The sequence below is a fragment of the Wolffia australiana genome, chromosome 5, assembly GCF_029677425.1.
Source record: "Wolffia australiana isolate 7733 chromosome 5, ASM2967742v1".
NCBI classification, from domain to species: Eukaryota; Viridiplantae; Streptophyta; class Magnoliopsida; order Alismatales; family Araceae; genus Wolffia; species Wolffia australiana.
In genome coordinates this window covers 6,046,432-6,063,802 of record NC_135839.1, presented here as the reverse complement: position 1 = coordinate 6,063,802, position 17,371 = coordinate 6,046,432, and the positions used below count along the sequence as shown (strand labels likewise).

Genomic DNA, 17,371 nt, shown 5'->3' with positions numbered 1-17,371 from the left:
AATAAAAAATGTATAATACGTAAATTACAAGCTGTTGGATTCTGTGACTTGGTTCAACCATGAAAAACATGTTTTTCATGGGTGCGGAAGCATTAATTAATTCTCAATCGATATATGAAACAATACATCAAATGTACCTTATGGGGAACTTACTCCACCCTTGACATGCTTACTTTGAGATCGTTCTGAAGTTGTTCAGGTGCTCGACCTCTAAAAGTTTCCGTGATCACATTGCTCTTGGATCTCCACTTCTTGTTCTCCAACTATCCTTGAAGACCATCAGCTTGATTGAGTAGAAAATAGAGGATAGTGGAGAAGGGGGGGGGGTGCGGGCGGGCCCTTAATTCTAGCTAACCTGGTTGCTTTAAATGAGTGCCCTTTTCCTATTTATATTTTACTTAAGGTTTTCTCAAAAATCCATTAAGTAAAATATATTCACCAATGCCCCTATGATCTTATGTGTGTAACCCTCTAGGCCTATGTATTATTCTAGTTAATAACTTTAGTGGTGCAATAACAATTATTGATCAATCTTATTAATTAAATATATCAACATATAGATTAATTAACTAAGGATCGATTTAACCCAATCGATAGGTTAAGTTTCTAGCCCGTGGGGTGTCAAGCTACACCTCGTGATCTAGAAGATACCGTGATGTAATACGATTCTACCAGGATCGACGGTTCGTATTACGTCACAATAAAGATGATGAATTGAGTCGATAAGTCTGTTTAGGTGAAATGAATGTCGATAGAAAAACCCAGATGAGCAATATAGGACGTCTACGACTAGGGTGAACGGTCAATGAACTTCAATGATGGAGATATTGATCACTCTTAGACTCCCAATGACCCTTGAGACTATTGATCACGGTGGAAGGGGCGTCTAACGGCCCTGAATTGTTCCAAGTCTAAGAATTAGCGATTAATCGTCTACCACAAGAAGTCCTATCTCTCGACAAGTGGCTAACCTATAGCAGTTATCATCGTAGTCCTAGGCAGAGGAATTGATAGAGGAAGACGGCACTGCAACATGTAATAATACTGAAATGTAATGGGGGGGGGGGGGAAGACGAGAAGATACCTGTTCGACGGGAGTCCACTGAGGAATAATCCGGTATGGTGATATCGGGACAACGACGAGGCACCGACGATGGCGAAACGCCGGCGGAGAAGAGTCGGAGGAGGATAGTGAGACCATGATGCTCGAGAGGTGGAAGACTCGGGGTGGGCACGAGGTCGGGCGCATGAGCGAGGGCAGGCAGCACACGGGTGGGCTGCGCAATGGCGCGCGGCACGAGCGGGCGTGAGTGCCGGCCTGTGGCACACAGGACTGCGGGTGCGCGGGCACAGGCGGACGAGCGCCCTGGCCTGGGTGCGTTGGCATGCGGCGCGCTGGTGGGCGGCACACGGGCGAGCGACGTGCAGACGGCGCCGCAAGGGCGAGCGCCGTGCGGGCGAGCGGCACGAGGGCGCGCGGCGCAAGCGAGCAGCGTGAGGGCGTGCGGCGTGCGGCGCACAACGCTCAGGTGGGGGATGGGCGTGCGTTGCTGCACGGGCGCTAGAGCGATTCCGGATCGTGCATGGCGGGGGCGCGGCCAGGCGTTGGAGCTTGGACGACGAGCGAGGCGATGGAGATGATGGCGTGGATGGCGGCGGCAGCAGATCAAGAAACCTGGACTTTCTTGAGGATTAACCGATAAAGAAGCCCAAGAGTAGAGGGCTGATTCTTGAATCTTGGAAAATCTTGAGGTCCGGCGACTGGCTTCCAGAGGGAATGGCTGATGATGGCGAGCGACGTCAACACTTCCTCGGAGTGATCTCGACGAGGAAGAGACGACGGCAGAAATGCCCAAGGGCTGTAGATCTTGATTCTTCAAGAAAATGTTCCAGAGTGATCTTGACGGAGACGTTGGGTGACGACTCATGGAGTGATCTCGACGTGAGGACGTGTGGTGGTGACTCACGGAGTGATCTCGACATGAGAACAGGAACAACCACGTTCCCTCTACTCTCTCTAACTTCTATCTAAATCTCTCTAACACTAAGATAGAAAGAAACACAAATTCAATTCACCAAAAGCCTCTTTTTTTTCACTTGGGCATGCTGTCCCCTTATATAGTGAGGATAGGTGCCAAGTGACGTCGTTTAGAGGGGGAACCGTTGCGAGACGTGGTTCACCCTCTATTCAACGGTTACAAGAAAAGTGAGAAACAACATGGACGAGGCCCAAACACCGGCCCGGTCCGTAAGGTCCATAAACGAAAATACAACCCAACAAAATAAAGCGCAAACTAAAATGAACTCCGGTTGGCGAGCATCGGTGTGAGCAGCTCGGTGTGGATGGTCCCCTATCATACCGAGCAGTGTTTGAACTCTCACATGGAACCTTTGTCGTTATCGGTTGCAGTATATGAATAAATCAATCATCTGTGTGAGACTCTCGAATGACTTTGGGTATGATTGATCCTTAAACCTTACTCCATCATTTAATTAGAACTGATGGGTAACAGGGATAATTGGAGAACACCTTCTCCAATATCCTCACTACCCTGGCCAAGGATTTGTTGCATCATCTTCCTTGAGTCAATGTTCTCCAATATCCTCACCACCCTGGCCAAGGATCCGTCTTGACCACTCAATCATCTCCGTGAGATTCTTAGTACATCCGAGCAATGACTTGTTTGAATCTCATGACTAGAGGCTTGTAAGTCATAGAAAAAATATAGTTGTTCGTCGACAAGATGTCCTTGGTGTCTCAGGTAAATGGATCACTTATACAACTGTGACATGAATCAACCTGACTGATGTTTAGATATAATATCATTCAAGGATTCCTCAGATCAATTCAGGGAACTCTTTCTCCAAAGAACACCCAATAGATGTCCTTAGTGTCACTACACTAATAGTCACATGATCAACCATACTTATCTTATAAGTAGGATCATATAGTGTTATTCTATCAGGATAATTCTATGTCCATCTCGACTATCCATCGAATAGGAATATTTATAATACATATTTAAAGACTAGCAATCATTGTATTATGATTGCATCATAATTCACTAGGTCATCACTTATATTCATGGACTTCATTATAAACATCACGCTAGAATAATATGAAACTAATATTTTATTCCATTAACTTAAATAAAAACATGGTGATGTGATTTGGCTTGACTAACACATAATATCCATCAAAAACCTATTCAATCATTTTGGACAGTATTGAAGCATGAAAAAATCATTGGAGAACACCTTCTGTGACATTTACACTACCTGGGCAAGAAATTTAATTGCATCATATTCCTTGGGTCAATCTCCTCTAACGCTAAGGGTGAATGAGCTCATCTTGACCACATAATCACCTTCACCAACTTATTGTTACATCCGAGCTAGGATTGTTTAGAATCTCATGGTTAGAGACTCTTAAGTCATAATTAAAAAACAAACATTCATCCATAAGGGGTCATTTGGGATGATGAGAAGGAATACATATAGCATAAGAGGTTGCAGTATTTTGTAGGTAGTGATCAGAATAAGGGATAACACCAATCCAATAAGAATAACATGAGTGGAAAATAGTGGATCGTGAATGAAGCGAGTGAAACCAAGGGAGTAGGATGAAGGGAGATGTAAAGAGGTAACACTAAGATGAGATAATGATTAAGGGAAATGATAATAAGAAATATTTGATTTAGGGTTTAACAAATTAGGTTTTAACAAAAGATAGGAGGGTTTGAAAGCGAGACGGGATAAAGAAAATGGGATGAGACATGTTGATGAAGGTGGTGGAAGTAAGAGTTAAGTGGTGAATGAGACAAAGATACCTGTTAGTACTAAATGCCATTATGTAATCTCTAATCGTGATGCCATAACAGTTTGCTTTTAATGATTGGCCGAGGCCAATCATTTACCATAATAACTGGTTGGTTGGCTTGAAGAACAAGTAATCATTTTAGGCTTAATAATACACATATATAACTAATTTAATGCAAATATAAGTAAATATATTAACCTATTCTTATTATGTGTTATCAATGGCACCCACCATCTATCCTACGTATCTACACACTAATAGCTATGGGATCGGTTGTACTCATCATATTATCTGGTCTGAAGAATGGCACTCTATCTGGATTTTTTTATGTCCATCTTGAATATTCTTTAAATATGAATATTTACTACACATGTTTAAGGTTTAGTGATCATCGTATCATAATCTCATCGTATCATTATGGAAATTCCAAGTCATGCATAACATAATAAAATTTAACCATAATAAAATTAATGTTTTAACATATGCATCAATATGAATGAAATATTAAATTTAAAGAAAAATATTAATTTTTTCTTCATGGTGTCCATTTGGGTAGAAAAGTATTTTAATATTAGCTTTAATGTCAACTTTGGGGCTGTTCATGCACACCTTCATAAACTCTTGTCATCATTATGTGGAGCTCCAGCTGTCACTGATCTCTGCCCATGCCTTTGTCATGCATGATATTACTTGGGCACATGGAGTGCCCTATTGAGCCATTATAATTGGTCATACTTATACTTCGCCATTGGTATTCTCTTCATCAATTATGTACTAATCAGTCAGTCTAGTCACATGTCACTAGGTGATAAATAATGGGATTACACTTTGTAATTCCTTCACAAATACTACCAACATCCTCCCATTTTTTGTGACATTATTTGTCACCATGGCATGACCTACCAAAAAGATGATTCTTACACCAAATTTCTAGCTACAAATGATTCATCCCAATATAGCATGAAATAAGCATTTTACCCTAGAGCAAATCATCTAACATCTGGAGTATGAGTGCTGCCATTTTCTGCCTCTGTGATTGCCAAAAATCTCCCGAATGACAAGCACTCACTCAAAAAACTCCCACTTCATGTCCACTCAATGGAAGATACGTGGAACATGCACATACTATACGACATACGCCACTCATCTCTAGTGATTGACACTTCATCATATCCCTTTCATTACCATGCATTAGTATTTTCAACCACTTAATAACCTTTGCGGTAGGAGGGACTAAATCAACCTATATCACATGTTGTCACAGCTCCTTAAATGCCACATTCTAAATGATTTTCTCAATGATACATTAGAGAGAGTCTGTAATGCACACAGAATGTGTAATGACATATTTTGTCACCCCTCGAGCATGGCCCCCAAAGCACCACATTGTGTTGCCACTCCCAACGGCATACTATGTAGGAAACAACTGATGAAGGATACTCACTATCAATAATACCCTTCAGTTCATAGTTTGTTTTACAATGAAAAGCCTTGACATGTCTCCATAAGACATTTATGCTCTTTTGTGTATGTGCTCTTTAAGTGACAAACAGCAAGTGTGTACTACGCACTACATGTGGGTGTGAAGTAAGGTAATAAAATATTTTTTTTTACCACAGCTAGGCTATTCTCTAATTGGTTTTTTTTATTATTGGATTTCTCGTTTGGAGCGAGGGTCACCCCAAGCATTGTTTAGGGTGGGACATACTCGCTTATGTAGACATACTATAGATCAACATCAACTTGAGATCCGATTTCTATTCCTCAAATGATTAATGTTAAAATAATTCAGGTTAAGATGGAACAAATTAATTAAAAACTAAAAGTATGCAACTATTGGAATGAAACAAGTTTTAATAGACATCAATACTCATTAAAACTGACAAATATTAAATTATGATGAATATTTGTGTAGTGAACAGAAGATAGACAATTAATACATCTGCCTGCGTTCTATTGGTGATGAGACTTTGTTTGGATTGGATGTCTGAACAAAGTGGACTTTAATTAGAATTTAATACTGGTCAAATTTTTCATCTGTTAAATGATTAGGATAACATATTTATTTCCATGTTATCATAAATAGAAATTGGATTTTCATCATATTGTACATCTGACCATAATATTGATATGAATTCAAAATCTTATCAATGATAGTAATCCTTGTCAAATGCTAATCATAATTTGATCGTAACCAAAATGTTGTATTTTGATCTGATTTTCATTATGATCGTGCTCAAATTCCGATAAAATCAGATTCTGATCTAATTAGATATGTGATCAAAACTTGACTCCAATCGAAATAAGAACCTGATCATTCATTGGATTCCACTTTTGACCTAAATATATATGATCATGATCAAATACAAATATCAATATGTTCCTGATCAAATTGGATATTTTACAAGAACTTGATTACGATTAGAATTTATCACTGATTAGAAGCAGAATCTGATCACTGATCATGATCAACTTCTGATCCAAATCTATGATTTGGATCAAATGCAGATATCAATATGACCCCGATCAAAAGTACTATCAGTGTTGAGTATTGATCAGATCAGATCAGATAACTGTTCATAACCTAAAACTGATGGAAATAGGAATTTAATCGAAACCAGATCCTGACAAGATGTTCTGATTTGAGGTATGATTCAGATCAAAATCCAATTCTTCAACATCAAATACAGCTTTTTTAAAATATGACTAATGAAGCTTTCTAATGAGATTGTTGAACACCACCATGATTTACATTATTGAAAAAAACTATTGAAAAATATATGAATATGGAAGAGCATACTCCAGAGTAGGTCAAAGATAGATAGATACAAAAGAAGGGATGTGAGAGATAGGATGCAGATCAAAATCCAATTCTTCAACATCTCATAGCAACATTGAAGCAATCATATAAGATTCTTGAACACCACCATCATTTACATTATTTTTTTTTAAAATTGAGAAATATACAAACATAAGAGAGCAGCACTCCAGAGTAGGTCAAAGGCAGTAGATAGATGAAGAACAAGGGATGAGATGACGTGGCAGACACGCGATGCGTTCCGCAGACGCTTCCTGGCCAATCACCGACCGCCACGTCATCTTCTATAAATAAAACTCGCGATAGTAAGAAGAAGAAGAAGAAGAAGAAGAAGAAGAAGAAGAAGAAGAAGAAGAAGAAGAAGGGAAGCTTGGGGCGAGGAGCGATGGCGGAGCAGAGAGTGGTGGTGGTGGTGGTGGAGGAGGGGGAGGCGGCCATGGAAGCGCTGCGGTGGGCCGTGACCAATTTCCTCCGCCGCGGCGACTGGATCACTCTCTTCCACGCCTTTCCCTCCACGAGATCGCGGAACAGGAAGCGCCTCCTCCGTCTTCGCGGATTTCAATTGGCTCTCTCCTTCAAAGATCTCTGCAATTACGTCCCCGAGGTAGCCCCATCTATCTCGATTCATCGATTATTTCTTCTATTTCATGGCGAATTTCTCAGAAAACGAGGGTTTGACCTCCGCCCAATTCCGCTTTTTTTTCCGGCAAATTTTAGCGATTCTTCCATGTTTATTAGGCCCAATTACGCCTTTTGTGGCGAATTTTAGTGATTCTTCCATGTTTAATACTCCCAGTTACGCTTTTTTTGGCGAATTTTAGCGATTCTTCCATGTTTAATACTCCCAATTACGCTTTTTTTGGCGAATTTTAGTGATTCTTCCATGTTTATTACGCCCAATTACGCTTTTTTTGGCGAATTTTAGTGATTCTTCCATGTTTATGACTCCCAATTACGCTTCTTTTTGGCGAATTTTAGCGATTCTTCCATGTTTATTACGCCCAATAACGCCCAATTACGCTTTTTTTTGGGGAAGTTCAGTGCATCAACTCTGTGATCTTGATGAACAGTGGCTGTTTGATCGATTCTGGCGTCAACGGTAGCGTCATCCACCGTCCTCCGTGTTGACGCTGCATCCACTAAAGATCAAACGGTCGTTAACATCAGACGTCCGATGACGATGATGATGACGTAATTCTCATCATCATCATCTGTCATTCCTTGGTGGAGACTGATGAACAATTTATTTATGGAGATTTGAGAAGTGGTCAAATGTCCCACCTCCCCAAGCCCTTTGGGTGGTGAATGGGCGAGTTTACGAGCGGGTTAAGAAGAAAATGTATTGAATGCCTTGAGTAAGCTTCGGCCAAATCGATTGTGGCGTCAACATCTGTCATGACTTCCTTTAAGTCATGAAGAATTGATACTTATTGTGTGGTAAATTGGCGAGTTTATGAGCGGGTTAAGAAGAAAACGCATTGAATGCCCTGAGTAACATTCGGCCAAATGGACAGATATTTATCCACGCTCCTAAAGTCGTGCCTTTCTTCTCGGGATGGTGAATTAAGGTAATCAATTATCTTAGAAAGTGATTAAGGCCGAAACCGGCCTACTACAGGACTATTATTGGTGCCGGTGCCCGGCCTGGGAGTGATGACCAAACAATAAGACATAGTTGGGTGTGGGTGCCCATGTCAGAGTTCCCACTGATGAAAAAAAATGCACTTAATTTCAGGCCAAAATTACTATTTGAACAGGATTTTGGCAAACTGATCCTGTTAACCAATCACCTGCACGAGTCATTTATTAAATTTTTTCCAAAAATAACCAATTAAAACTGTCCATTTGCTCAGACCCAGGCCCAGTTCAATAGGGGGGAGGAATGGTCAGCGGGCTATGCGACGGCCAATTCAAAATTTTCACCCACACCATGCAATGACAATACTTTTGGATGACAAAGTTATTAAAATCAAGCACTTATTGCGCTAAAATACTGAAAATACAAAATCCCCTTTTGATTTTGATATCGGTCTTGCAGGCGAAAGTGGAGATTGTTGTCAAGGAAGGCGAGACGGAGATAGCAGTAGCGGCACTGGTCGATGAGATCCATGCTTCTACACTCCTCCTTGGTCTCCATGACAACAGCTTCTTGTACAGGTTTTTCCCTCTTCTGCTCCAAATCAGAATTCTATGCAATCACTATCAGAGAAAAAAAAGTGCTAGAACTACCTCTCTTTCCAAGAATTTCGAATTTTGCAAATTTTGTCCTGCTTCTATCTGCAGAATTTCCACATCACAATCTGTGATGAGGAATCTCGACTGCCGGATCCTTGCCATCAAGAATCAGACGGCAAACAGCGATGAGATTCATGGCCTGGAGTTCTCCCAGGTGGAGGTCACCAGGCTATGGTGAGTCTCGTAGAATCCATCATCTGTCATCCGTCATCTGTCGTCTGTCCTTCCATTGTCGTCTTAGTCGCTCTGCGCAGGCGCGACGTTAAACCACAGAAGATCCCATTCAGGATCTTGCCAGTCTGTTTCCAGAGCAAGTCGGGGAAGAAGATGATAGCTAGAAGAAGCTAGAAGAAAAAGACCTTGGGACCGACATCTACAATTTTGATCATACTCGACAATGTCATAATCAAAGTCAAATTTAGAGTTAAAAGAATGCAAATGTCAGAAAGTTAATGCACAGTGATCAATTGGAGAGAGCGATGAGAGGATGACTGTGAAAGGATGATTAGGGAAGTTAATTCAATGGAATGGAGAGAATAGTTGTGTGTATATTGACAATGAATCAGATGATTCAACGTACTCAATTGGGAATTAATGGAGAGAGATGGTTAATAAGGGAGGATTAGAGAAACAGATTGAAAATGAATTAGGAGATTCAAGTTATTGTTGGGAAGCAACGAAGAGTGATTAAGAGAAAAGGTGTTGTAGAAAGAGAGTGAAAGTGAATTAATAAGGAGATCCAAGGTACTGAATTGGGTATCAATGGGGAGCAAATGAGGAAAGAGTATGATAATTTGGAGAGAAAGATGGAGTGAGAGAATTAGTCCAAGGTGGAGGCAAGAGTAATGTAAATCAGTGTGAAAAAAATTAAACTATGATTAGTCATCAATATTTGAGTTATTATGAATTGAAATTCTTACTATGATACGATGTTCATCCTATCTAGGGGTAGTCTTGTCCTGTTAGCACTCAAGGGCATTTTAGTCATCTAAAACGGCAACCCTCCCTCTAGGTACAAGAAAAGTAGAATGAAGGAAGGTCACTTGTCTCTCCTCTTGATGTCTAAGTTCCCTCTTTCACTCTGCAATCCCCGTCCCTCGTGATCATCTCTACCTCCCCATCTTTTCAAGTGGTTCGTCCCTGCTTGATCCCTGCCTCGTCCCCATGTTTCCCAAATTGACCTTTACTAGAGTCACTCTCGTTCATCTCGTTCAACCCCAAGAACACCCACTCTTATCGTCTCGCCCCTTTCCCTGATACGAGATACATCAACAATCATATCATTATGATAAATTTGGGAAAGATGAACATTAAAAGACAAATTAGAATACTAGGTAGATTGAGCCATGGCATGTGGGATTTAGATTTATAGAGAATGATAATATTATGATAGTGGAAATGAGAATGTGTATCTGGGGTAGCTGGTCACTTTGTTTATCCAAATTTTAGGAAAATAAAGAAAATAATGTTAGGAAGAGTTTTTCTTGTTTTTTTACAGTGAAAAAAAATGTCATAGAAACGGTTACATCTGGTAAAAGTGGACAAAAAGAGACAGGTTGTTCTCCTTGTTTTACACTGAATTCTGAGGAGAGAGAAAAGGGAGAGAAAAGGAAAATTTATATGCAGTCCTATTCTGTTGGACCACAAATCTTAACCCCTCCCCAAAAAAAAGGGAATCGATGATCTTAAATTTCTATATAATTTTGGTTTTACTTGTAAAAAAATATTCATTATGGTCGGACCATGTTATTCTTTACGCTCGAGCCTGCTTTGTACTTCACTCCAATTAGAAAAATATTACCAGACACAACGAACAAGGAAAAAACTGGTTTTCCATGAGAGAGGAGAGAGAGATAGAGAGATAGAGAGAGAAAGAGAGACAGATGAAGAAGAGAAAAAGAGAAACATACAGACGAATGAAAAGAGAGACTGACATATTATGAGAGAGAGACAGAGAGAGGGGGGGAGAGGGAGAGAGAGAAAGAAAGAGAGGGGGCGGGAGAGAGGGAGAGAGAAAGAAAGAGAGGGGGCGGGAGAGAGAGAGAGAGAGAGAGAGAGAGAGAGAGAGAGAGAGAGAGAGAGAGAGAGAGAGAGAGAGAGAGAGAGAGAGAGAGAGAGAGAGAGAGAGAGAGAGAGAGAGAGAAAGGGAGTGAGGAGAAAGAAAGAGAGGGGGCGAGAGAGAAAGAGAAAGAGAGAGAGAGAGTGAGAGAAAGAAAGAGAGGAGGCGAGAGAGAAAGAGAAAGAGAGAGAGAGAGTGAGAGAAAGAAAGAGAGGAGGCGAGAGAGAAAGAGAGAGAAAGAGAGAGAGAGAGAGAGAGAGAGAGAGAGAGAGAGAGAGAGAGAGAGAGAGAGAGAGAGAGAGAGAGAGAGAGAAAGAAAGAGAGGAGGCGAGAAAGAAAGAGAGAGAGAAAGAGAGAGAGCGGGGCGAGAGAGAAAGAGAAAAAGAGAGAGGGAGTGAGGAGAAAGAAAGAGAGGGGGCGAGAGAGAAAGAGAAAGAGAGAGAGGGAGTGAGAGAGAAAGAAAGAGAGGGGGCGAGAGAAAGAGATGAAGAGAGAGACAGAGGCAGAGAGAGACAGAGAGAGCGGCAAATGAAGAGAGAGATAAAGAGAGAGGGAGGGAGACAGATGAAGAGAGAGAGAGAGAGGCAGATGAACAGAGATAAAGAGAGAGGGAGGGAGACAGATGAAGAGAGAGAGAGGCAGATGGAGAGAGAGAGAGGCAGATGGAGAGAGAGAGACAGATGAAGAACACGAGAGAGAGAGAGAGAAAGAGATAGAGAGAGGCAGATGAAGAACACGAGAGAGAGAGAGAGAAAGAGACAGAGAGGCAGATGAAGAACACGAGAGAGAGAGAGAAAGAGATAGAGCGAGGCAGATGAAGAACACGAGAGAGAGAGAGAAAGAGATAGAGCGAGGCAGATGAAGAACACGAGAGAGAGAGAGAAAGAGATAGAGAGAGGCAGATGAAGAACACGAGAGAGAGAAAGAGATAAAGAGAGGCAGATGAAGAACACGAGAGAGAGAGAGAGAAAGAGATTGAGAGAGGCAGATGAAGAGCAAGAGAGAGAGAAAGAGTAAAAAGTAACTGACCTCATTTAAGAAACAGTCCTGCGTATTTGGGATGAAGAGCGCTAAACCAGTTCAACTCTCCAAGATTTCCCCCACCGGAATATACAGTAAATACGACCCCACATGCACGATAGAAAGAACACTCAGTAAGAGATCTTTAGAGAGGTACAGACAGCCTGTGCGCGAGATCTAACAAGAGAGAGAGAGAGAGAGAGAGAGAGAGAGAGAGAGAGAGAGAGAGAGAGAGAGAGAGAGAGAGAGAGAGAGAGAGAGAGAGAGAGAGAGAGAGACCGTCGATCTTGAAAAACCTGGCTGTATCCTCTTCGGCCACGTAATGGGGTCTCTCTCTTCCCCACCTACAAGGCACTCACTACCAGTGTAGTGAGAGAGAGAGAGAGATATTGGGCGACGGTGGATCTCCAATGGCGGCGCTGCTGGTGGGGGCGGCGAGGATTACCGCGGCGTCGGCGGCGGGGCTCGTCTTATTTTGGGCCTTCAACTTCCCCGGCAGCTTCCTCCCCGCCGCTGCCACCTCCTCTGCCTTCTCTTCATACACTCTCCAGCTCGACTACATCTACTCCGTAAGAAACCCCCAAACTTCCTCTCTCTCTCTCTCTATGTTTGTACCTCTCTATCTATCTATCTATCGATCCATCTATCTATGTACCTATCAATCTATCCCTCTCTTTATCTCTCTCTCTCTCAATTTATCTATGTATCTACCTATCTATCTATCTCCATGTACCAATGTATCCATCTCTCTCTCTCTGTATCTATATATCCATCTCTCTCTATCTCTATGTATCCATGTATCCATCTCTCTCTCAATTTATCTATGTATCTACCTATCTATCACTTTCTATGTATCCATGTATCCATCTGTCTCTTTCAATTTATCTATGTATCTACCTATCTCTCTCTCTCTCTTAGTATCGATGTATCTTTCTCTCTGAATCTATGTATCTATCAATCATTCTATCCATTAAACTGTCCATCTCTCTGTGTATCTATCTTTATCAATATGTCGATATCTCAATCTCGAAGTGTATTGCCAATCGCGTGATGTCTATGTACAATGCAGGTTCTTCACCCGCTGCTGATGGTAATCGGGTTCATCCTGCTGACCGGAGAAGGTAAGAGGCGGCCGACGTGAGCGTTGATTTCTGGTTATGGGGGAGGCGGGGATTTACGCAGGGGGTTGTGATCGGCAGCGATTCTGGTGCACAGGACGATGGAAAGTTGGTCGAGGGGGACGCGAAAGGCAGCCCATTTGGCTCTTCAGGCAGCGGCTTTTAGCTTCGGCGTGTTCGGCATTTGGGCCAAGTTTCGAGCCAGTGAAGGGCTCCTCGCCAACTTCCTCAGCCTCCACTCCTGGATGGGGCTTCTCTGCCTCTCTCTCTTCGGCGCCCAGGTTCCCTCTCTCTTGCCCTCTCTCTTTTTATCTCTCTCTATTTATTTCTCTCGATTTACCTCACTCTTTCTATCCCTCTCTCTCTCTCTCTATTTATCTCACTCTCTCTATCTCTCTCTCTATCTCTATCCCTCTCTCTCTATTTATCTCACTCTCTCTATCTCTATCCCTCTCTTCCTATCTCTCTCTATTATATCCCTCTCTCTATCTCTCATTTATCTCTCTTTATCCCACTCTCTCTATTTATCTCTCTCTATCGCTCTTTCTCTCTCTATCTCCATCCCTCTCTCTATTTATCTCTCTCTCTATATACCTCTCTCTATCTTTATCCCCCCTCTCTCTATTTAAATCCCTCTCTCTATCTTTACCCGCCTCTCTCTATCTCTATCACACTCTCCCTATCTCTCTCTATTTCTCTCTCTATCTCTATCACTCTCTCCATATCTCTATCTATCTTTATCCCTCTCTCTCAATCTCTATCACTCTCTCCCTATCTCTCTCTATTTATCTCTCTATCTCTATCACTCTCTCTCCATCTCTCTATCTTTATCCCCCTCTCTCTATATCTATCTCTCTCTCCCTATCTCTCTATTTATCTCTCTATATCTATCCATCTCTATTTATATCTCTCTATCTCTCTCTATATATATTTAACTCTTTCTCTTTATCTATTTATCTGTATCTCTATCTCTCTCTCTCTCTATATAAAAAACTCTCTCTCTTTATCTGTTTATCTGTATTTCTCTCTCTCTATTTCTCTCTGTCCATCCCTATTCCTCCGTCTCCATCTCCCTTCTTCAGTCTGATGCCAGTCTCTCCGTCCCTGTTTTTAATCTCAGTTTCCCTGGCAAGCGCATCTCTCTCTCTAAACATCCCCCTATATCTTGACCTCTGAGTTTCTCATCACACCATATGCTCGCTCCTCTAGATTTGTCATGTTTCCACTTTTATCCCAGGCTCCTGTTGCAACAAATACCCTAGTTTCACTCCATACTGTCCCATGATGCCCATCTCTCTCTCTTGATTTGATCTCAATCTCTCCACATCTGCCTTTCGTCTCAGAATCATCCCTCGCTCTCACATCTCTATTTATTCCACTTACTCTCGCCGTCCCCGTCGTTCTTACACAATAATCATCTATGTTCAATCTCTATCTCCATTTTTCATTACACTTCTTTCCTCCGATAGCCAGATCTCTATCACCGTCTCTGGCCTCCTAGCATGCATCATTTTCTCCCTCTCATTCTCACATATTATTTATCAATTTTCCGCCTCAGTATGATGGATCATTAGGCCAACAGTATCTTATTATAATGCTGCAATAACTTAGATAAACGAATACTCTTTCTTTAAGTATATATATATCCCCCTTTCATTCTCACACATTATTTATCAATTTTCCGCCTCAGTATGATGGATCATTAGGCCAACACTATCTTATTATAATGCTGCAATAACTTAGATAAACGGATACTCTTTCTTTATATATATATCTTGATTCAAAATTATATATATCTCTATTTCTCTATATCTCTCTCTAAACATCCCTATGTTTCACCCCACTCTCAGTCTCTCCTCCCCAACACAGGAGGAACTGGGATTCAAAATATTATAAATATATATGTAAATATATTTCTATATCCTCTTTAAACATCAATATGTTTCACCCACTCTGTCTCTCGTCCCCAACACAAGAGGAACTTAGATTCAAACTCTGTCTCTGTATCTATCTATCTATCTATCTCTCTCTCTAAACATCACTATGTTTCATCCACTCTCAGTCTCTCCTCCCCAACACCGAAGGAACTGCGATTCAAAAACTATATAACTATCTATCTCCATCTCTCTATCCCTCCCTCCCTCCCACCCTCTCTCTCTAAACATCCCTATGTTCCACCCACACTCAATCTCTCCTCCCCAACTCCGGAGGAACCAAGACTCAAATTTTGATCTCTCTCTCTCTCTCTCTAAACATCCCTCTGTTTCACCCCACTCTCAGTCTCTCCTCCCCAAACATTCTCACACATCATTTATCCTTTTTTCCCATCCCTATCTCTCTCTCTCTCTCTCTCATCCTCTCGGGCGGCAGTGGGTGGCAGGCTTCGTCAACTTCTGGCACAGAGGGGAGGGGAGAACGACGAGAGCAGGGGTGCTCCCCTGGCACGTCTTCTTGGGCCTGTACACGTATGGCCTCGCCGTGGCCACCGCCGAGACTGGCCTTCTCGAGAAGCTCATCTTCTTACAAGCGGCGCGCGGCGGGGCGGCCCGGCGCCGTTCGACGGAGCCCGTCCTCGTTAACGCTCTTGGCGTGGCGTTGGCGCTACTCGGCGGCGTCGTCGTTCTCGCTGCCGTCTCGCCGAAGAGCGGCCGAGCAGGGAAGAAGATATCGGCCGTTGCGCCGGTTAATCGGTGAGGTATCATCGTCAGATGCCTTTCCGCATGGAGAAATAATAGACCGAGAGAGAAAGTGCTCTCCTTACTCCGTTATCCTTTCTTTGTTATCTCATTGGTCTCTCCCATTTGGTGGGTTCATTCATCGTTTCCCTGTTCGCTCAAGTTAGGCTTCAGAAATCAAAGAAATTGAGATAGAGAGAGAGAGAGAGGAAAGAGAGCGGGGGAGGGAGAGAGTGATAGGGAGAGGGAGAGAGGGATAGGAGGAGAGAAAGAGGGAGAGAGAGAGCAAGAAAGAGAGAGATATAGAGCAAGAAAGAGTGTGAGAGAGGTAGATAGAGAGTAAGAGAGAGAGTGAGCAAGAAAGAGAGAGAGAGAGAGAGAGGGAGAGAGAGAGAGTGAGCAAGAAAGAGAGAGAGAGAGAGGTAAATAGAGAGAGTGAGCAAGAAAGAGAGAGAGAGAGAGTTAGATAGAGAGAGTGAGCAAGAAAGAGAGAGAGAGTTAGATAGAGAGAGTGAGCAAGAAAGAGAGAGAGAGAGAGTTAGATAGAGAGAGTGAGCAAGAAAGAGAGAGAGAGTTAGATAGAGAGAGTGAGCAAGAAAGAGAGAGAGAGAGAGAGAGAGAGAGAGAGAGAGAGAGAGAGAGAGAGAGAGAGAGAGAGAGAGAGAGAGAGAGAGAGAGAGAGAAGGGTAACTGGTGCATAAACTGTGCGTGGGGTCTAATTCAAATTTCGGACTGCACATCAAACACCTCGAAGGTAAATTGCGCTACACATCGCACACAGCCTTGTGCTGTGTGAATGGGAAAATTTGTCTTCTCTCTCGCTTGTTCATTTCTCCCCTCTCTCTCTATCCCTCTCTACGCTGTCTCTATCATTCTCCTCTCTCTCCCTCTCTCTCTCTCTATCGCTCTTCTCTCTCGTTCACACCATCTCTCTCTCTCTCTCCCTCTCCCTCTCTCTATCGCTCTTCTCTCTCGTTCACACCATCTCTCTCTCTCTCTACCACTCTTCTCTCTTGCTCGCTTCTCTCTCTCTCTCTATGTTGCTCGTTCCTCTCTCTCTCTCTCTCTCGGTTGTTATTCTCTATCTCTCACACACACTCTTCAGCCTCTCTTCTTTATCGCTCTTTTCTCTCTTACTCACTCTCTCTGGCAATCATTCGTGAGAATTTGTGCGACGTGCAAGGCAAATTCCCACATAGGTGTGCGACGTTTGGACCGCACTGCAGGATGTTCTCCAAGAGAGAGAGGGAGAGAGAGGGACAGATGAAGAGAGAGGGGGACAGAAAGAGGCAGATGAAGAGAAAGAGAGAGAGCAAGAGACAGATGAAGAGAGAGAGAGAGAGAGAGAGAGAGAGAGGTAGATGAAGAGCAAGAGAGAGAACGAGAGGCAGATGAAGATCAAGAAAGAGAGAGAGAGAGGTAGATGAAGATCAAGAGAGAGAGAGAGAGGCAGATGGAGATCAAGAAAGATAGACAGAGAGAGAGAGGGAGATGAAGAGCTACAGAGAGAGCGAAAGGCAGATAAAGATCAAGAAAGAGAGAGAGCGAAAGGCAGATAAAGATCAAGAAAGAGAGAGAGCGAAAGGCAGATAAAGATCAAGAAAGAGAGAGAGCGAGAGGCTGCGT

General features: G+C 42.5%; 2 protein-coding genes across 3 annotated transcripts; both read left to right on the top strand.

Moving 5' to 3' along the window:
• Positions 1-6,967: 6,967 nt before the first annotated feature.
• On the top strand, positions 6,968-9,332 carry LOC144703056 (Adenine nucleotide alpha hydrolases-like superfamily protein). The gene is made up of 4 exons (XM_078575137.1): positions 6,968-7,242; positions 8,677-8,795; positions 8,922-9,047; positions 9,128-9,332. Exons 1-4 carry the CDS (start codon positions 7,024-7,026, stop codon positions 9,219-9,221), a joined length of 558 nt encoding a protein of 185 aa, XP_078431263.1. The 5' UTR covers positions 6,968-7,023; the 3' UTR covers positions 9,222-9,332.
• Positions 9,333-12,222: 2,890 nt separating this feature from the next.
• LOC144703055 (Cytochrome b561/ferric reductase transmembrane protein family) lies at positions 12,223-15,907 on the top strand. Of its 2 annotated transcripts, none has more exons than XM_078575136.1 (4): positions 12,223-12,521; positions 13,022-13,089; positions 13,168-13,351; positions 15,441-15,907. In XM_078575136.1, the coding sequence occupies exons 1-4, from the start codon at positions 12,363-12,365 to the stop codon at positions 15,762-15,764; spliced, it is 735 nt and encodes a 244-aa protein (XP_078431262.1). In that variant the 5' UTR covers positions 12,223-12,362; the 3' UTR covers positions 15,765-15,907. The 2 variants fall into 2 exon arrangements, with proteins under 2 accessions (XP_078431262.1, XP_078431261.1); XM_078575135.1 differs by having other exon boundaries at positions 12,231-12,521; positions 13,022-13,073; positions 13,152-13,351.
• Positions 15,908-17,371: the final 1,464 nt, after the last annotated feature.